Source organism: Ornithorhynchus anatinus, chromosome X5, assembly GCF_004115215.2.
Source record: "Ornithorhynchus anatinus isolate Pmale09 chromosome X5, mOrnAna1.pri.v4, whole genome shotgun sequence".
NCBI classification, from domain to species: domain Eukaryota; kingdom Metazoa; phylum Chordata; class Mammalia; order Monotremata; family Ornithorhynchidae; genus Ornithorhynchus; species Ornithorhynchus anatinus.
The window spans coordinates 7,542,711-7,562,852 of NC_041753.1; the positions used below are offsets into that span (position 1 = coordinate 7,542,711).

Here is a 20,142-nt window from a genome sequence, read left to right on the forward strand (position 1 = left end):
AGGGAGGACGGGTATTTGTTTAATCCCCATTTTACAAATGAGGAAACTGAGGCACAGAAAAGTCAAGTGACTTCTTGCCCCTGGCCACCCGGCGGGCAAATGGCGGAGCCGGGATTGGAATCCAGGTCCTCTGACTCTCAAAATATATATGCGGGGGGCAGACGGTCACGGAGTGACGGTCGGGATATCTGGGTTTTGGGAGCCCTCAAATGATCTGCTGGTGGTGCCGGCGTCCCCCCACCCCCCACCTCCCCGGTTTCCTGTTGGTTAGACTTCTCTCTTTCGCTTAGCTTAACATCAGGAAGGACCTTAACTTCCCTGCCTGACAGGAACCTCTGGAGGCGGGCCATTCCCCTGCCTCCGAACACACCCCGCCCCCTCCTTCCCCTCCAGAAGAGAGTCCCACGTTCAGAAGGACCAAAGAAGGAAGCAAGCCAGCCTTCTTCCTTTCCTCCCCTCCCAGGAAGTCCTCAGCCCTTCTCCCCGCTCTGGAGGCCTGGGCTGGGCTCGGGGTTCAGACCCAAGTTGGGCTGGCGCAGAGCTGACGGCACTTGCCTGCTCTGTGGTCTTGGGTAAATCAATTCACCTCTCTGTGCCTCAGTTCCCTCATCGGTCAAATGGGGATTACGACTGTGAGACTGTATCCGACCTGATTAGCTTGTATCCACTCCAGCACTTAATACGGTCCCTGGAAGACAGTAAGCGCTCAACAAAAACCTTTAAAATAAAAGCGGGCCCCAGCCCCTCCCACATCCTCTGGACTGGAGGAGAGAGGGATGCTATAGGCCCCTCCTACCTCACCTCACTGCTCTCCCTCGCTCCTCTAATGCCAACCTTCACGCTGTACCTCTAACTCACCTACCTCACCACCGACCCCTTGCCCACATCCTGCCTCAATAAATACTATTGAATGAATCCTGCCTCTGGACAGGTTACTTGTATCCACCCCAGTGCTCTGTACAGTGCCTGGTACATAGTAAAGACTTAACCAGTACCAGAATTATTATTATCTGGGCCACGAAGTCACGATCCCTCAGGGCCCCGCCATCTTGGGCTTGCATCTCCCCCTCATCTCACCCCACCCTGCGAGCTCTCCTGCCCTCTGGCCCAAAACCGACTGGCTCCGGTGGGTGGGGGAGGTGGTTGACGTTTCATCTGCCCACCCCGATTGGCTCCAAAGAGGGTCTGATGGTTCATTTGCGTTTCCCTCTGTCAGCTCGGCTCCAAAGACTCCTTGGCGCCTTCCCCTCGGATCCCTCCGGAGCCTTGGACTTCTTGCCGGACCCCCCCCCGACTCCTGGGGTTCGGGCCTTCTCCTCCCCGGGACGAAGGAGAAGCCGGGGGCTGGTGCAGCAATGATTTTAATGGCAATTTGTATAAACCAAGGCCATGCAGAAGTAGAAACGGTGACCAGCTGGGCCTGGGGCCCCGGGAAGGGGGGGGTTTGGCCCTCCCCCACATCCCCCAAGGTTGCGGGGGCGGGAAATGGGGAGACCAACCTAGGGTCCATGCACCGACCCCACCCCCCACCCCCGTTTCCCCCAGCACAGCCCCTTAAATAGATTCTCCACTATAATCTGTATGTTACAGTATGTACACAGCTCCCGCAGTGGGGGAGACCCAGGGCGCCTCCCCCACCCACGTTCCTATTTACACCCCTCCCTCGGCACCCCCCGAGGGACGGGCCGAGGGTCGGGGGGATGAGGGAGGGAAGATGGGTTTGGGGCGCTGGCGGGTGGGGTTAAGGTCAAAGGCTGCCGAGACACTGGTAGGACGACGCGGGGGGTGGGGGGGCAGACGAAGACCTCCGGAGATGGAGCAATTGGGGGCACCCCCGGCTTGGGGAGGAAGAAAGCCCCCGGCCATTGCCGGGGGGAGGGGGGACCCATCAGGGGCTGCGGTTCTGAGCGGGCACTACTGCTGGAGATGCAGTTGCTCAGTCGAGGCGGCTCGGGGGCAACGTGGCCTGAGCGAGGTGCCCGGGGAGGTGGGCAGAGCAGAGCACGAGGGGCGGGGCAGAGCACGAGGGGCGGGGGTCCAAGCTGTGTGGAACAGAGTAGGGGGCGGGGGTCCCAGTGGTGTGGGGGAAAGCTCCCAGCTCCGAGGGCAGCGTCCGCCCGCCCGCTAGCGGTGGAGTGGTCGAAGGCGTGCCCTATCCCGCCCCTCGCCGTCCCCCTGCTCGCCGGGTGGACACGAGGAGGGCCCAGGCGGTGCCACGGAGAATGCACGGTTGGGCCGGAGGAGGATGGCTCCGTGCCCACTTGGCCGCGGGGACGCGGATAGGTGGGGGCGGGGGGTGGCAACGCCAAGCACTTGGGTGGCAGAGAGCGCGGGTTGGGGTGGGGAGGCGGCCCGAGCCGTCCGTGCAGTCTCATCCTTCCGCCGCCTCCGCAGGGGGACCCCTCCCGGTTAAGACTCCGATGCCCCCAGGGCCGGGGACGGGGCAGGGCCGGGGACGGGGGTAGAGGGCGGGTCAGGTGGTCAAGCCGGGCGGGGGGAGGCCCTCCAGCTCCCGGCTCTGCTTCAGCTCCTTCATCCTGTCGGGGGAGGGAGAGAGAGAGACCCCGGGGGTCACAGGCGGAGGAACCTCGGGTGATGATCACCCCGGGTGGGAGTCCGAGCGGGGTGTCTGATGGGTTTGGCGGGAGGCAGGGTGCGGGGGAGCGTAAGGATGGCTGCGGGGAGGGGGAAGGGCCCTGGGAAGTTGGGGAAGGGAGTAGGTGGAAATCGGGGGGAAGGGGGGCCACGGCAAGCCGGAGGTGGGCAGGAGAGAGGGGGGAAGGGGTCACCTGTGCCGGCAGCGCCGGAGGAAGTGCATGATCTTGCGAGCTGCCTGGTCCTGTTTCTTGGTGAGGAAGGAGCCCCTGCGGGGGAGGGAGTAGTGAGCAGAAAGTGGGGCGGGAGGGGCACGTCCCCTCCCATCCCCCAAGCCAAAAGCAGAGGGACAGGGTGATGCAAGTGACCTGCCGTCGTCGACTGATCAGACCTCACGGGGGGGGGGGGGGGGGGGGGGGCGCGCAGGCGGGAGGGGGATTGGGAAGGGCGGGGGAGGCCCGGGAGGAGCAGGGGGTCCAGATGGAAGAGTACGGGGACAGGGTAAGAGGCTTGGCAGAGACGGGGGGCCAGATGGAGGGGGTGGGGGAGAAGGTGGGAGGCCAGGGAGAGGCCGGGGGGCAGGGGAGCTCCGAGTGGAGGGGTAGGGGGACGAGTAAGGGGCTGGGAAGAGAAAGGGGTCAGGGCAGAGGGACCCAGGGGGTAGGGCGGGAGGCCAGGGAGAGACGGGGGTTTGGGCATGGACAGGGCAAGAAGCCTGTGAGAAGCGGAGTGGCCCAGTGGGTGGAGCCCGGGTCCGGGAGTCCGAAGGACCTGGGTTCTAATCCTGGCTCCGCCACTTGTCTGCTGTGGGACCTTGGGCGAGTCACTTAAACTTCTCCGGGCCTCAGTTCCCTCATCTGTAAATGGGGATTAAGACCGCGAGCCCCATGCAGGACAGGGACCGTCCAACCTGATGAGCTTGCATTTACCCCGTGCTTAGCACGGTGCCCGGCACACAGTGAGTACTTAAATACCATTAAAGACGCACCCAAAAAAAGGCCGTGGGGGGTACAGGGTAGAAGTTGGTGGGGCGGAGGGGAGGGGCTGTGGGGCAGCCCAGGCGTGGTGGGAGGTGGGAGAGGGAGGGGGGCGGCCGTACTTGTTGCGCGGGGGCAGGGCAGGGGGCCGTCGGCGGTAGGAGCGGTAGTGCTGCTGGATGAGGACGGCCGCCCGGCGGCTCTGCTGGAAGCGCTTCTGCTCGTAGTAGCTGCGGAACTTGCTCTGGATCAGGATGGCGGCCTGGGTCATCTTCTTGTAGAGAGCAAACTGGGCGGGCCCGGGGCCGGCGCCGGAGAGACGGCCGGTCAGGGGGTGGGCGTAGGCCCGGCCGGAGGGACCGGACCCCGGGGCGGGGAGGGGCGGCTACGGGGGACTGCGGCCGGCGGGGAGACCGTACGAAGCACGGGGCGCCGCAGGGCACGGACTGGTGAGATCTGGGGTCGCGGGAGCGGACACGCAGAGCCGGGTGCCCTCCGAAAGCTCCCCCGGACCCCCTAACTCAACCCCCCACATCCCTTGCCACATGGGGTCAGACTCCCCGGAGAGTCCCTCGCCCTAAGGGTCAGAACCCCTCCCATCTCTCAACACACGGGGCCAGACCCCCCCACATCCTTCACCACACAAGGTCAGACTCCCCCCACATCCCTCACCGCTCGGGGTCAGACCACCCTCCCACCCCACCCCCCACCCCCCACCCCCCACCGAGTACCTTGAGGGCGATCCACGTCAGCTTGTGGGGAGAGAAGTGGGGTAAGAGCCTAGGCCGGGGCGGGGGTGAGGATGAGGTGGGGGGGGCCCGGGTGCAGGAAGGAGGAGGGGTTCGGCCAAGGGCTCCTTCTCACCTGCTTGTATTTCCGGTAGCACCTCTGGATGACGGCGGCCGCCATCTCCTGCTGCTCCTTGAGGCGCCGGCCCTGTGGGGCGGGAGGAGAAGGGCCTCAGCGCGCCTCAGGTGGCCTCCCCGGTCCCTTCCGGACCCCCGCTCGTCCCCTTCTGGATGGGCCTTGGCATGTTCCTCGCTCCATCCCGCCTCTCGGACCCCGGCACGTCTGGGACCTGGCCCTCTGGGCCCTCCGGCCCAAGTTCCAGAGTCCCCCCCCAACCTCGCCAGCCCCCCGGGGCGCGCCCCACCTTGTACTTCCGGAAGGCCGTCTGGATGACCCGGGCGGCCTCGTACAGCTCCCTCTGCTCGTGATCCGACAGGGTCAGCAGCGCGAAGTCGCTCTCCATCTTGCCGTTGGCCGAGGCCCCGAGGAACTCGGCCCAGGAAGGGGCGGGTGGCACTGCCAGGCGCCCCCGCTCGAAGGGCAGCTCGCTGTGGGGGACACGGGGGAATCAGAGGGGGCTTCTCCCGTCCCCCTGCCCTCCGGCACACCGCCTCAACCGACGGCACTTTAACGAGCATGCGGAGCACTGTACGCTGGGGGACTATGACAGAATCAGTGATGATAAGGATAATCATCGGGCTAATAATCATCGGTGCTCGGGATAATGCCGAGCACCGTACTGAGCGCTGGGGTAGGCACTAGGATAATCAGGTCAGACACAGTCCCGGTCGCACGAGGAGCTCACGGTCTAAGCGGGCATTGTATCCCCATCGTACAGATGAGGAAACCGAGGCCCAAAAGAGCAGCAGGAAAGAGCCTGGGCTTGGGAGTCAGAAGACCTGAGTTAAATAAATGGTGGCATTTGTTAAGCGCTTACTATGTGCAAAGCACTGTTCTAAGCGCTGGGGGATACAAGGTAATCAGGTTGTCCCACATGGGGCTCACAGTTTTAATCCCCATTTTAGAGATGAGGTAACTGAGGCACAGAGAAGTTAAGTGACTTGCCCAAAGTCACACAGCTGGCAAGTGGCGGAGCCGGGATTCGAACCCAGGAACTCTGACTCCCAAGCCCGTGCTCTTTCCAGTGTACCACGCTGCTTACCCTATTCTATACCCAGCTCTGCTATTTGCTTACCGTGTGACCTTAGGCAAGTCCCTTCACTTCTCTGTGCCTCAGTTCCTCAACTGTAAAATGGGGATTAAATACCTGGTTCTCTCTCCTACTTAGACTGTGAGCCCCCATGTGGGGCAGGGACCGTATCTGACCTAACTTGTACCTACCCTAGCGCTTAGAACGGTGGTCGGCACATAGTAAGCACTTAACACATACCATTAAAAAAAAGCAAAATGACACAAGACTCGGCATTAGAACCCAGGTCCTCTGACACTCGCTCTTGTCCCTGGCCCACGATTCCTGCATCCAAGGATCTTGTCTAGTAGAGGAGGCAGACACTCGATTCCAGATCGGGGAATAAGAGATCACCTAAGATCCGTACGTACACAAGAGGTTTGAGAGGGTTTGGGTAATAAAAGTGCTTAGGTGACGGTGAGAAGGCTGAGGCAGCAGCTGGAGGATAGGAGGTGGGGAGATTAGCGATTCCGAGGGGAAGAGTTCTAATCCCGCCACGGCCACTTGTCTGCTGCGTGACCTTGGGTAAATCCTTCAATTCTCTGGGCCTCAGTTCCCTCATCTGTAAAATGGGGATTAAGGCCGTGAGCTCCTTGTGGGATAGGGACCGTGCCAGCCCAACCCGAGTAGCTTGACTCTACTCCAGCCTGGCACATAGTAAGCACTTAAATACCATTAAAAACAAAAAAAACCCTCCCCTCTCCATCCCTGACTCTCCCCCAGTGATCCAGGCAGGACCATCCACCCCGCTTGACTCTCTCCCTTCTCCAGAGAGACAGACAGAGCTCCTTCTCCGTACTAGGTGGCTCACATCTCTGTGCCTCACTTTCCTTATCTGCAAAATGGGGATTCAATACCGAGGTTCTCCTGCCCTACTTAGGACTGTGAGCCCCAGGTCCAACCTGATGGTCTTGTATCCACCCCAGTGCTTGGCCCAGAGTAACAAATACCACAATTATTATTAATCGCTATTACTATCGTTCTCTGGGCCTCAGTTTGCTCATCTGTAAAATGGGTATTAAAACACCCGCTCACCCTCTCTGCTACTCTGTGAACCTGGGACCGTGTCCAACCTGATTAACTTGCATCTACTCAAGTGCTCGGTAGAATGCTTGGCACACTGTAAGCACTTTGCCAATGCCATAAGTATTACTATTATTCTCTGTGCTTCAGTTTCCTCATCTATAAAATGGGGATTAAATACCCGTTCTCCCTCTCCTCTAGACTGTGAGCCCCGTGTGGGACAGGGACTGTGTCCGATCTGATTGAAGCAGCGGGGCCTGGTGGACAGAGCTCGGGCCTGGAAGTCGGAAGGACCTGGGTTCTAATCCCCGCTCTGCCACGTGTCTGCTGTGTGACCTTGGGCAAGTCGCTTAACTTCTCTGTGCCTCAGTTACCTCATCCGTAAAACGGGGATTAAGGCTGTGAGGCACAGGGACTGTGACCGACCGGTTTGTCTGTATTCACCCCGGCGCTTAGTACGGTGCTTGGCACGTAGTGTTCAACAAATACCAGAGCTGTAATTATTATTATTAGCGCTTAGCAAATACCACGGTTATGACTGTGAGGTGGAGGAGAGGGTTCCGAGGGGCAAGAGGAGGATTGCGAAGACGTCGGTCCCCCTCGTGTACCTGTGCTGGGCCAGGCTGGGCAGCTGGTCCACGTTGTCCAGGTAGCTGGCCAGCCACGACATGGTCTCGCTGAGCCCCATGGCCCCGGGCCGTTCCCGCAGCAGCCCCCCGGCCTCGGAGTCCCCCACGAAGTCCTCCTGCTTGATGCGTTCCGGGGTCGCCTCAATGATCTGCTTGGCCAGGGAGATCATGTCCACCTGGAAGGGGGAGTGGGTGGGAGGGACAGCGTGGGGAGGGGTCGGGAGACGGGGAGGGGAGAGGACGGGACCTCGGCCGCCGGGCCCCCGTCACCGGCTCTCCCAGAGCCCCGTCCCTTGCCCCTCCCCCAGAGCCCTCCGTTGGCCGGAGTATGCCCCAGACCCGCTTCCTTTAGTACCGTGCCTCTTGGTTATTGGGTGGAGACCCTCCTTGCCCCGCCTCTTCGTCCCCCACCGCCCCCGCCCAAGGTCAGTTCCGTCCCGGCCTCCCCTCCTCCCCCTGCGGCCAGCACCATATCTCTTCTGGCAACTGCGTCTCCCCCGCCACTCCTTGTCCCCAACCCTCTCCTGCTCCCTAAACTTGCCTCATCGCCCTCCTGACCCTGATCGCCCCCCAACCCCTGCTTCCTAAGCTTTTCATTCTTTCGACTGTTATTTATTGAGCGCTTACTGAGTCAGAGCACCATCCTAAGGGCTTAGGAGAGGTCAACATAACAATGAACTGATACAGTCCCTGCCCACAACGACCTTACAGTCTAGAGGGACTGTAAAACTGGCCAACTCCCCGACTGCCATCTCCGTGACCCTGGACCACCCCCCCCACTCGCTAAACTAGCCAACCTCCTCACCGCCATTCCCGTCACGCCCGACTCCCCCCTTCTTCCTAAGCTTGCCATCCCTCCCCCCGCCCCGCCATCCCAGTGACCCCTGACCCCGCCCCCTCCGTACCTGGATCACATCCACAGCTTGAAGGTAGCCGCCCCCACCGGGCCCAGTTCCGAAGTCCAGGAGCTGAGTTCCCAGGGGAGGGGGCCGTGGTGGGGGGGAGGGAGGTCCCCCGGGGCTGCTGGCCTCGAAGTCCATGAGCAGGGCGGGGGCCTCGGGCTCCCGAGGAGGGGGTGGGTGGCTCAGTTCGGTCACCTCCATGGCCACTTCGATGGAGGGGGGCGGGGGGCTGCCTTCGGGGGCGCTGGAGTAAGCCGAAGTGACGGAAACGGAGACGTCCGACGAGTCCGAGGGGGAGGAGACGCTGCTCAACCCTGGGCCCGCCCGGAGTAAGGGGTAGAAGGTTGGAGTCAGGAAGGGGGGGTGGGGTCTCAAAACCTCTCCCATTTCCCTCCACGCACCTCTGCCGCATCCCCCCATCCTTCCAATCCCTTCCTCTTCCATCACCCAGCTTCCACTTCCCTCCTCCATTCCACCTCTCTCCTGCCTCGATCTCCTCGGTAATCAGCCTTCCCGCCTCTAGGTTCTCCCTTCCCAGGGCGGTATCCCCCGACCAACTTCCTCCTTGCCCCACAACCTCTCCCCCCTCCTCCGGGCCAGTCCCTACCCCCCCCCCCCCACCACTCGGCCCGTCCGTGGTAGGTGCCGGGGCCCCCTCACCGGTGTCGGGGCTGGCCGAGGGCGGGGAGGGGGCGGGGTCCGGAGGGGCGTCGAGGCGCTGCAGCTCCTCCAGGCAGCGGGCCAGGCGCACGTGGCCCCGGGCCTGTGCCACGGCCAGGGGCAGGCGGCCCAGGGAGTCGGGGATGGTCAGGGCCCGCCGGTTCCAGCGGAAGAGGAGCACGGCCGCCTCCAGGTGGCCCAGGGCGCAGGCCCACATCTGGGAGGATGGACGGTCGAGCAGCCGGGGTCAGACGGGGACCCCGCGGCCCTTACTGCCCACCCAGGGGCTGACTTGGACTGGCAATCCCCAGGCCCACCCAACGCCCCGGACAGCATGGACGACCCCCGGCTGGACCCCGTTGCTGGGGAAGGGACCTAGGCCAAGAGTCCCGAACCGTGTAGACCTCCCCCACCCCCCACCCCGGCCAGGCTTGTGGGGGAACACTGGGTCCCAGCCCAACTGTCTCTCTCCTGGGTGTCCTGGGCATCCCCCGCCCCCTCACCAGTGGGGTACAGGAGAAGTGGTCCACGTTGAGCGGGTCAACTTCCTGCTCCAGGTCCAGGCTCTCGGCCTCGGCACTCCTGAGGGGGCAGCGGCGCGTGGCCGTCAGGACGGCCAGGAATGCGTGTGTGTGTTGGGGCGGGGGGCGGTGATGGGTGCAGGGCATCCGGAGGTGGAAGAGCAAGGGGTCGGCAAGACAGAGAGCCCGGGAAGCAGGAGGTCAAGGGGTTAGAGGGTGAAAGGACCGAGGGTCAGGGTCTCGGGGCCGCCGGCCCAGAGCCCCTCCCGGGCACCCCGCGGTCACCCCGCCCCTCCGGCCCTGCCCCCGGCTCACCGCCACTGGCTGAGGGTCTCGATGAGGCGGGCGTAGCCCTGGGCGGCCGCCAGGTGCAGCAGGCTCATGCCACGGAAAGGGCCCCCGTGGGCCAGGCGCTCCGCCCACCGCTGCCGCCAGCCCGCCCGGGGGATCATCTGCTCCACGAGGGCCACGATGCGGGCCTCGAACCTGGCCCCCGAGTCACCGCCACCGCCCTGCGGGGGACCCGTCCCATCACCGAGGGGGTCCGGCCCCGATCCCCGAGCCCTCCCCCTGGGGGACTTCGGGCCATGGGGCTCGGGGCCAGGCTGGCCCGAGAAAAGGGGAAAGATGTGGGCCGCACGACCCTCCCCCTTCACCCCCCACTTCCCCACCCCCGCCCCTCGGGCCAGAAATAGCCCAAGGGTGAGCATGCCAAAATGGAGCCCAGAATAGCAGCCGCCACGGAGGGTGGAGCGCTGGGGTGACGTCAGGGGGAGGGGAAAGAGGCAGGGCCACACGAGGAGGAGGAGGAGGAGGAGGAGGAGGAGGGATGCAGGATTGGGGTGCGGGGAGAGAAAGGTGGGAGAGAAGCGGGGGGCGGAGGGGGGTGGTGCAGCAGAGAAAGGAACAGGAGGCCAGGACTAAGGCGAGGGTCAGGTCGGAGAGGGTGGGTCCCGACCCGCAGTCGTCAGGAAGCCCCTCATCTCCCTCCCCGGCCGGCCGCTGGCCTGCTACCTGCCCGTGGGGGGGCTCGGGCCCCCGAGGAGGGGGCTGCCCGGCGGCCGCCATCTCCGCCATCCTCTTCTCCATCTGCTCCAGCCGCTCCAGGATCGACATACGGAACTGGTTATCTGAGAGGGGGTGGGGAGGAGTCGTGCTGGGAGACCGGTCCAGACCGTAGGGATGGGGGTCCCTGGGAACCCCTAAACCTCGGGGCCAGAACTGCAGAGGACCCCGCACGCCCAGGGGCACCAGAACCTACAACTGAGAACCCGTCTGAGACTGGAGGCCTGGGACCCTCCTCTCCAAACTTGGGGGACCTTTCCAACCTCCAGTGGGTGGGCCACAGGTGGCGGGGGGAGGACGGGGGCCGGCCGGCGAGATGTACCTCTCTTGCGCCTGGCCCTCGCCCACCTCTCCCCGGGAGAAGCCCCTGGCCCACAGCCCCCCACCCCAACCGAACGCTACCTCTGTCCTCCGTGGCCAGGCTGGGGGCCCCAGGGTCCCGTCTGCCACCCGGCCGGGGCGCGGAGCCTGTGGTTTGAAAGCACCGCCCCGCCCCCCCCGCCCTGTCTCCGTCCCCTCTCCCCCTCCCCTGTCCCCTCTCCCCCGCCCCCTCCCCCGCCTCGGGCAGCTGTCTGCATGGAAGGGGCGGGGTGGAAGGACCAGCCCGGGGTTCACCCTCCTGCCTCTGCCACCCACGGGCTATATCCGTCCCCTCGTGAGCTCGGACGCGGGCAGGTCGAGGGAGGCGGCCAGGGGCCGGCGGCAGGGAGGCAGATCGAAGCCGGGGGCGAGAGGGGCGAGGACGGGCGCGCCGAGGGAGGAGCGGGAGCCAGGGTCAGAGGCAGATCCAGAGGGACAGACCGGGATGGGCGGAAGGAGGGAGAGAGGCCGGCAGGGAGTCGGACACGGACCCCCAGAGACCGAGACGGAGGTAGAGACCCGGGCCCGAGACGGACACGAGGACGCGCCGACTTCGGCGGGGAGAGATCGTTCCCGGGGAGAGGCCCGAAGGAGCAAATGGGCGGAAGCCCCCCATCCCAGTACCCGCTTCCACCCAGAAGAAATGCCCCCCGGAATCGGGGGGAACCCGACAGCCAACCCCGGCCTGGGGTGAGAGAGCAAGAGCACAAACGAAGGAAACGGAAAAGCAGACAGCGGAGGGGGAGATGTGGGGACACCACAGGCCACGGACTCCAAGACATTTTTATATACATTTTTAAATAGTATTTGTTAAGTGTTTACTGTGTGCCAAGCACTAAATGCTTGGGTAGAAACAAGCTAATCAGGTTGGATACAATCCCATGTCCCGTTAATCCCCATTCTGCAGGTGAGGTACACAAAGAACAGAGAACTTCAGGGACTTGCCAAGGTTACACAGCAGACAAGTAGTGCAGCCGGGACTAGGACCCAGGTCCTTCGGACTCCCAGGCCCATGTTCTATCCACTAGGCCACGCTGCTTTCCTAGCGGCGAGACACCAAGGGACGGGGTCAGAAAGCCAGCGTACTGGGGGTCTTGGTCTGTCAGGACCCCTGGGTCCTACCCTCCGTGATGGTGACCCCCGGACGGCAGCCACAGCCTGAGAGGCCGGGCCCGGGGGTCAGAAGGACCTCGGTTCTAATCCTGGTTCTGCCAACTGCTTGCTGTGTAACCTTGGGCGAGTCGCTTCACTTCTCTGTGCCTTGGTTTTCTTAACTATAAAATGGGGATTCAATACCTGGTCTCCCTTCTACATACACTGTGAGCCCCACACGGGACAGGGACTGCGTCCAACCTAATTAAACTTGTACCTACCCCCAAATTAGAACGGTGTATTGAAGGCCCATCTCCTCCAAGAGGCCTCCCCTGATTAAGCCCTCCTTTCCTCTTTTCCCACTCCTTTTTGCGTCGCGCCGACTTGCTCCCTTTATTCATCCGACCTCCCAGCCCCACATCGCTCATGTCCGGCTCTGTAATTTATTTTTTTATATTAATCTCTGTCTCCCCCTAGACTTTAGGCTCGTTGTGGGCAGGGAATGTGTCTATTACACTGTACTCCCCCAAGCATTTAGTACAGTGCTCCGCACACAGTAAGGACTCAATAAATATGACTGACCCGGAGTAAGTGCTTAACAAATGGCATAGAAAACTATTATTACAATTACTGTCGTCATCATTAAGTGGGCCTGGGGAGAAGGGCAGAGAACTGGGGTCCTAGCTGATGGGGAAGGGGGAGGCGAGAGCTGGAAGGGGACAGGAGAAGAACTGAGAGCTGGGGGACAGGATGCCCGGGTCCTGAGAAGGGAAGCGAGAATGGGGTTCTGGGGAAAGAAAGCTGGGAGCCGGGGCCAAGGAGAGGGTTTTGTGGTGGGCAGAGCGGGGAAGGAAAGGAGAGAGGAAGCGGAGGCAGGGTACTCACCATCTAGGGACAGCCAGTCCAGCTGGGTACTCGGCAGTGCCAGGAAGCGGCGAGCTCGGTACTCAAAGAGGACCGAGGCGGAGAGCGGCCCGCCCTCCCCGGCTACCTGCAGGGACACCAGCCCCGCCTCATGCGCTGCGGGGGGGACAGAGGGCACCCGTTAGGGCTCAGGGCGGGGATTCCTCCCCTCCGAGTCTCCCCGTTCCCCTCCCCCGGGACCGGCCCCATCAATGCTGGGAGCCTCATCATTCGGTTGCTAGGGGAAATGAAGGCTGTAGGCCTCAGGAAGCCGTGCCCTCCAATCCCCGGGTTACCCGAGCCCCCAACCTCTGATCGGGCCCCGAATTCCCAGTGCATCGCGGTCAATCAACTGGTGATACTTAATGGGTGCAGAGCACTGCACTGAGCACTTCGTTAAGCACTCACTACGGGCCAGGCATCGTACTAAGTGCTAGGGTAGAAACAACCCGATCGGATTGGACACGGTCCATGTCCCACCAGGGGTCCACGGTCTTAGTCCCCATTTCCCAGATGAGGGAACTGCGGCCCGGAGAAGGGAAGTGACTTGCCCAAGGTCACCCAGCAGACAAGTGGCGGAGACGGGGAATAAGAACTTGGGTTCTCTAACTCCCAGGCCCAGGCTCCGTCCACTAGGCCACGCTGCTTCCCAAGTGCTTGGAAAAGGACGGTTCAATCGAACTGGTGCCCTGAACCCCTGCCCTTGACAGGTTGGACCGTCTAGAGGGCAACCCCCCCAAAATCCCAGGGGGCCCCCGGCCCCGTACCGGGACAGTAGCAGCGCAGGACCCCAGGCTGGATGAGCAAGGCAGGCACGGGGATCTGGTCGAAGATGCAGGAGTAGCGTTCCGAGGCCTCCGTCCAGGGACCCGTGATCAACACCTTCACCCCACCCTGCAGACACGGGACACCAGGTTCCCGCCGCCCCAAGACCCCACCGTCACACCCAGGGGACAGAGCGGGTTGCCTGGGGGGGGGCGGGGGGGGCTCAGGATCCCAGAAGCCTAAGGCCCTCGGACATGGCGACATGCTAACTGGACAGTGGCTGGGAGGGGGTGTGCTGTCGGAGTCATGGGCACGGAGGTCTGGGGTGCGGTTGCCCTGGAAACAAGGGAGGACGGGACCACGGGTACCAAGGGGACAGGGTAGGGTGGGGCCCTGGGTACCGTGAGAACCGGGGAGGAAGGAGCCCCCCAAATGGTGGCCGGCTCCCAGTTCCCATGGAAACCCAGGAAAAACAGGTGGTGCTCAGTTGCCGTGGAAACCAGGCCCGGCGGGTGGAGCGGGTCGGGGGAGCGAGTGGGTGGGCTGGGCAAGGAGATGGGTGGCCGCTCACCTCCGGGTAGGACCACTCCGGCGAGAAGTCGGTGATGGCCCCGAGGGGCATGGGGGGTCCGGCGGGGGGTGGGGCCTGGGGCCCGGCGGGGTCCTCGCCGATGATCTCGCCCATCAGGTCCGGGAAGGTCAGCCCGAAGGGCTCCAGGGGCAGCTCGCCGGCCGCCGCGGGCCCCCCAAACAGCCCCTCCGCTCCCCGCCGGCCGGCCGTGTCCATGGGCGTGGGGGCCGGCGGGGCCTCGGGGGCGGGGGTCTCCCCCGGGGGCTCCGTCCCCGTCCCGTCCCCGTCGTCGTCGTCCCGGATGAAGAAGCGGTTCCCCCGGAGGGCACCGGGCGGGGGGCTGCCCCGCCCAGGGACTCCCGGCTCCAGGGCGGCGGCGGGCTCCAGCGCCGGGCAGGGGGGCGCCCGGGCCGCCTCGGCTTCCGGGAAGTCCGGGCTCACGCCCCGCCCCCCTCCGTAGGTCTGGCCCCGGCGTGGGCTGTTCAGGAAGCGGTCGGGGTCGAAGGCCGGGCTCGGGGGGCCGGGGGCCGCGGGGGGCTCGGGCCCCAGGACCAGGGCCAGGCCCAGGGCCGGGCCCAGCTCGGCCTGCGGGGCCAGGTGCTGGCTGGGGGTCAGCCCGCCGGGGGGCTGCTCCCGACCCGTCACCAGGAGCAAGGCGGGTGGGGCTCCCCGGCTCCGAGACCTCCCACCCAGGGGGGCCGGGGGGCTGGGGGTCACCTCGGGGGCCTCGGCAAACCCCGAGGAGGACGAGGACGAGGAGGACGAGGAGGAAGAGGACGACGAGGAGGAAGGGGAGGCGTCGGCCTTCGGGGGCTCCAGGGGCTCCAGGGGCGGGGCGGGGGGCGCCGGCGGAGGGTCCGGGGGGACCAGGGCTCGGGGCTCCACTTTGGGGGAGATGATACGGTGCTTGGTGCTGCTGCATTTGTGGGGGAGGCTCCCGGGGGCTCCTGGGGACACGGGCGGAGGAGGGAGTGAGAGGCCGCCGCGCCCGCTCCCCCAGGACCCCATCCCGCCCCCCTGAGCCCCCAGGGCGAGGCCGGGTGCAGTGCCAGAGAGGCCCACCGGGGGGCGGCGGAGACCACCCACTTGGCAGAGGGGCGGGGGCGGGGGCCGGGGGGCGGCAAGGACAGACGGGGCCGGGAGGCCTCCGGCGGGGGCCGGATCCCGGGAATCATCCACATGCAAAGGGACATGCACTCACCATGCAAATAGTGCAGGAGGCGGACCCGCCCCAGGGGAGGGAGAGGGTGGGGGTCGAAGGTCAGGGCCCCGGGGAGGGACAGAGGGAGGGAGGGAGGGAGGGGGTGGGGTACCGACCCAGACCACCGCTGCACAGGCAGGCGTGAGTCCGTGGCGGGGGTTTGGCCTGGTGGGTGTCCAGTATCTGCTGCACCAACTGTTCCACCGAGAACTCCGCCGCCCCGTTCCCGCTGCCGCAGGTCCACTTGATCCCGTGGACTGGGGGGCCAGGAGTGGAGGGAAGCCATGAGGACCCGGGAGAGCCCAGTCCCCGTGGATCCCCGCCCACCCAGATTCCCATAAGCCTGGGGGGGGCCTCAGGATGGGCCGCTGGAGAGGCTGGGGAGGTATCGGTGACTCGGTCTCTCCCGGAGAGCCGCGCTCCCCTTTCCCGCCGAGCTCCCAGTGTGTCCCTGGGCAGGCACACCCATGGGAACCCCGGCCCCCCTCCCCACCCCCCGTTCTAGGAACCTGCTCCCAGCAGGAGGCCGGGGAGTCTCGTCCTCCGGCCGCCCCCCCGTCTCGCGATCCAAATCGTGACACACTCCAGCTCCCGGCGGTCCCCGGGGCTGCGCCCTCGCTCAGCTCCGGGAGCCCCACGGGCTGCCGGGAGGTGCGCGTGGGACAACGGGGTCGTCCGTCCCACCCCCGCGCCCTCTTTGGCCCCCGCAATCCTTACACATGGGCTTCAGCTGGCCCACGAGCTCTTCCCGGGACCATTTGAGCCACTCGCGCCGGTCACTGCTGATGGAGCACAGGATGGGGCCGCAGCCTTTACCACAATCCTCCAGGGCTGGGACATTCAAGTAGTGAACCAGGACGATGTCGGGGTTCTGGGGGCGACGGGGACCAGGGGACCGTGAGAAACCGTGGGGTCTCCGTGCCCTGGCCCTCACCCCTTCGCCCTCATCCGTCTCCTGGAGAACAGTAAGGACGGGAACCGCCCCCAGGCCACCCTCCAGCCTCCAGGAAGTGAGTTCCAGGAGCCAGGCTGACTCAGTTCTGGGGGACGGGAGTGACTCCCCCAGCCTGTGATGGGGACAGGTCAGTGGGGGAGACAGGCAGAGCTCAGTCTGGGCCAGGCTCTGGTTCCTCGGTCCCTATCTCTCAGGCCAGGGTCAGGGTACCCCCGAACCCCTCGGTTTTGCATCCCACTCCCCTGAGTGCTTGTTCCTCTTTCACCCCACTCCTCCCTCTACCCAGCACCTCCAAAAAACTGGGTGGGGATGGGGGAAGAGAAAGAAAGGAGCCCGTGGGACACGGGGCGGGGCTCCAGGCCCCAGGTCTACTCCTGGCCTGCCATGGGACCTCAGGCAAGTTCCTTAACCTCTCTGACCCTTGGTTTCCTCATCTGTAAAATGGGGGTAAGGTACCTGGGTCTCCCTCCCTCTCAGACTGTAAGTCCCACGAGGGACAGGAACAGCATCTGATCTATCTTGGACCTACTCCAGGCCTCAGCATAGTGCTCAGGCCCACAGTAAGTGCTTAATAAATACCATGATTTTTTTTAATGGCATTTGCCCAGCCTCAGCTTACCACCCCCCCGGCACCCCGAGGAGGCAGAGGCTCTTCCTTGAAACTGGCATCAGTCTGGACCCGCGTCTGCCCTTATCCCTCCCCTGTGCCCCCCAAGCTGGCCACCCCACTGGCCTCTGGTAACCCTCCCCTACAGCCCCTGTCTCCTCCCCGTTAAAGACCCCCAAGAAACCTAGGCGACCCACTCTTCCAAGCCCCCCAATCCCAGCCACGAGGACCCAGGAACACTACTCCCCTACCAGCTCTCTCCCCCAATCCCCTTACCTGCAGCAGCCAGTAGCAGCGCCGATGGAATGTGGGGACGATGGAAGAATGAACGTAGCAGCCGTAGAGGCACTGGGGGGGGGAGGGGGAGGGGGAGAGGACGAAACAGGGCCGAGTGTGGGAGGAGTCACGTTCCTCCTCTTCCTCCTCCTCCTCACCAGCGGACCTTCCCCACTCCTCCCCACAGAAGGTCCAGAACTCCCCAGGCCCGGCCCAGGAGGTGAGTTGGGGGGTGGGGATGGGGGACAGGGCGGTGGCCCCTACCTCCACGCCCTGCACCTTAAGCTTCATGTGGTCCTCGCGGGTGGTCTTCCCATCCTTCCGCTTCTTCCAGCAGTAGCCATCTTTCCGATACTTCACCTTCTTGCGGTTGTAGAGGATGATGGAGCCATTCTGGGGCCTGGGGAGGGAAGCGGGGGAAGGAGGTGGAGCTGAGGGCCCTGGGACCGAACCGGGGCTGACCTCTCCGCTCCCCCTCTCCCCGACCTCCCTCACCTGGTCTTGGGGGAGGAGGACAGCCACTCATCATGCTTCTCGAAGGTGATCAGGTAGGAGGCGATCTCCTGGGGGCGGGAGGAGGGGGAAAAAGGACAAGACGCCGTCAGGCTTCACGGTCAACCTGTTCCGGGGTTCCCTCCTCCACCCCGAGATGCCCCCCTCCTCTCCCGGGCACCTCATTGGTGTTCCACCGGAGCCTCTCTGGGGGCAACAGGGGGCAGCGGGGGAGACACTCCAGCAGTTTTTTGGGCAGGAAGATCTTCAGGTGGTGGCTGTTCTCTGGGCAGGGAAACCAGATGGGGAGAGGTGAGCCTGGCCCCCGGCCCTCCCACCCGCACCCCCACTCCCATCTGAGAACAATAATAATGATGATGATGATAATAGTATTTGTTAAGCGCTTACTTTGTGTCAAGGACTGAACTAAGCTCTAGATACAAGCTAATCAAGTCCCCCAAGGGGCTCCCAGTCCCCTAAGTAGGAGGGAGAACGGGGACTGAGACCCCATTGCTGCAGATGAGGGAACTGAGGCACAGAGAAGTGAAGTGACTTGAGAAGGAGCAGGAGCTGCAGGGAGCCCAAAAGGCTTCTGGGAGCCCGTGGATTGGCCTGGGGTGGGGATGTCGCGCTCGGGGTGGGGGGAAGGGTCCGAGAGGCCCCAAAGGACGAAGGGGTCGGGGCAGACTCACCGGCGACCTCGGTTGGGTCCTTGTTATTCATGGTCGGGTCGGCTCCGGGAAGCCAGGTCACCCCCGGCCAGGGGGGCCGGGGGGAGGGGGCGTTCGAGCTGTGGGAAGAGAGGGTGGGGTCGGGGTTGCGATTCCGATCGCGGCCTGCTCCCCCTGTTCTTGCAGCAAAGGGGGTGGAGGGCTGCCTGGGCTTAGGAAATGGGCTTGGGTCCCTGAGGGGAGCAGAGGGCCGGGGTCGGGGGGACCCTGGGGACGAATGAGCTTCCGGGAGAAGGTGAACGGAGCAGGAAACACCATCTGCCAGGAGCTGTCCAGGACCGGCTAAACGTCTCCGGCCCCAAGGTGTCCCTCCCTACTGCCCTGGGATCCCCTGGGCTGGACGGAAGGGGCGAGGCGGAGGCGGGGGAAGGACAGGCAGGGGGAAGCAGGGGAAGGGATGGAGCGAGACAGAAGAGGAAGGAGGGATGGGAAGGCCGACGGGGGCGGGAGTCGGGGGGGGGGGCCGGGATGGAGACCAGGGGTATGGAGGGGGTGGAGGGGGGAGGGGGCGTGGCTGGACGATGCCCTCTGCACCCCACGAAGCCCGGCCGGGCCCCGAGACGCCCCCCAGGGTGCTCCCCGCTCAGCCGCCGCCCCCTTTTCATCGGTTGGCCCACCGACCGGCGCTCGGTTCGAGAAGCAGCCTCGGTTTCTCCTCCCCGCCCCCTCCCCCCCGACGGAGACCCCCGTTCTTCCCGTCGGCTCTTCTCACCGCCGCCCTTCGCCCCCCACGCCCTCCCTGCGGAGCGGGAGCCCAACCCCGGGGCCGCAGAAGGGACCCACGGAGGGGTCCCCGGTGGGTCCGTCCCGAAGGGGTCCCCGGTGGGTCCGTCCCGAGGGCCTCCCGCCCCGCTCCCCTCCGCCCCCGCCGGCGGGAGGAAGCGGACGGGGCTCGGAGGGGTGGGCGACGGTCCCGGCCCGGCGGCGGCGCTCCATCCCGGCTGGTCCCGGCTGGTCCGTCCCGTCCCCCGCGCCCCGCCCCGCCCCGCGGCCGGCTCTCCGGGGGGGGGGGCAGGGCGCGCCGGGGTCAAGGTGATCCCCGGCGGGGGCGCCCCGGGGGTCCCCCCATCCCGGCCGGCGGCCACCGCCGTCCTCGGCCCGGAGCCCGTCCGCGAGGCCCGGGGAGGAGGGACGGTCCCCGGAGCGTCGCCGTCCCCCGCGGGGGTCGGGGGTGGCCGCGGCGGGGGGGGGGAGGGGGCAGGGGAGACCCGGGGGGGGCGGATGGGCGCGGCGGCGCCCCCTGGCGCTGGGGCGGGAGGCCGCGGCCCCCGGCGCCTCTTACCTCCCGGGGTCCCGCTGGCGGCGGCGGCGGCGGCCATTCTCCCCAAGACCGGCCCCCCCCCCCCCGCCCCGGCCGTGACAGCGGCGTCTGACGTCACCGCGCAAGGGGGCGGGGGCGGGGCCGGGGGGCTCCCGCTTAACGGGGCGGGGGGGATTCCTGACGTGAGGGGCCCCCTCCGGCCCTCAGCCCTAGCTCCATCCCGAGCGCTCACCGTGTGCACAGCGCTCTACGAAGCGCTCGGGAGAGGACCCTCTGAGAACAATAATATGAGAAGCAGCAGGGCTCGGGGGAAAGAGCCGCGGCCTGGGAGTCAGAGGTCATGGGTTCGAATGTCGGCTCTACCGCCTGTCAGCTGTGGGACTGTAGGCAAGTCACTTGGCTTCTCTGGGCCTCAGTTCCCTCATCTGTAAAATGGGGATGAAGACTCTGAGCCCCACGGGGGACAACCTGATTCCCCTGTGTCTCCCCCAGCGCTTAGAACGGTGCTCGGCACACAGTAAGCGCTTAACAAATACCAACATCATCATCATCATCAGTGCCCCTCCGCCCCTGGTCGG

General features: G+C 65.1%; 1 protein-coding gene across 2 annotated transcripts; it reads right to left on the bottom strand.

Annotated features, from left to right (window-relative positions):
• Positions 1-1,343: 1,343 nt before the first annotated feature.
• CAMTA2 (calmodulin binding transcription activator 2) lies at positions 1,344-19,619 on the bottom strand. 2 transcript variants are annotated; one of them, XM_029055299.2, is made up of 23 exons: positions 19,586-19,619; positions 18,265-18,362; positions 17,754-17,857; positions 17,576-17,643; positions 17,345-17,480; positions 17,081-17,152; positions 15,960-16,113; positions 15,359-15,499; positions 14,042-14,988; positions 13,473-13,599; positions 12,688-12,822; positions 10,300-10,415; positions 9,601-9,797; positions 9,268-9,346; positions 8,765-8,981; positions 8,108-8,418; positions 7,182-7,378; positions 4,726-4,909; positions 4,437-4,508; positions 4,304-4,324; positions 3,695-3,861; positions 2,790-2,864; positions 1,344-2,537 (listed from the first exon to the last, which is right to left on the bottom strand). In XM_029055299.2, the coding sequence occupies exons 2-23, from the start codon at positions 18,293-18,295 to the stop codon at positions 2,474-2,476; spliced, it is 3,615 nt and encodes a 1,204-aa protein (XP_028911132.1). In that variant the 5' UTR covers positions 18,296-18,362; positions 19,586-19,619; the 3' UTR covers positions 1,344-2,473. The 2 variants fall into 2 exon arrangements, with proteins under 2 accessions (XP_028911132.1, XP_028911133.1); XM_029055300.2 differs by lacking the exon at positions 4,304-4,324.
• Between the last annotated feature and the right edge of the window lie 523 nt (positions 19,620-20,142).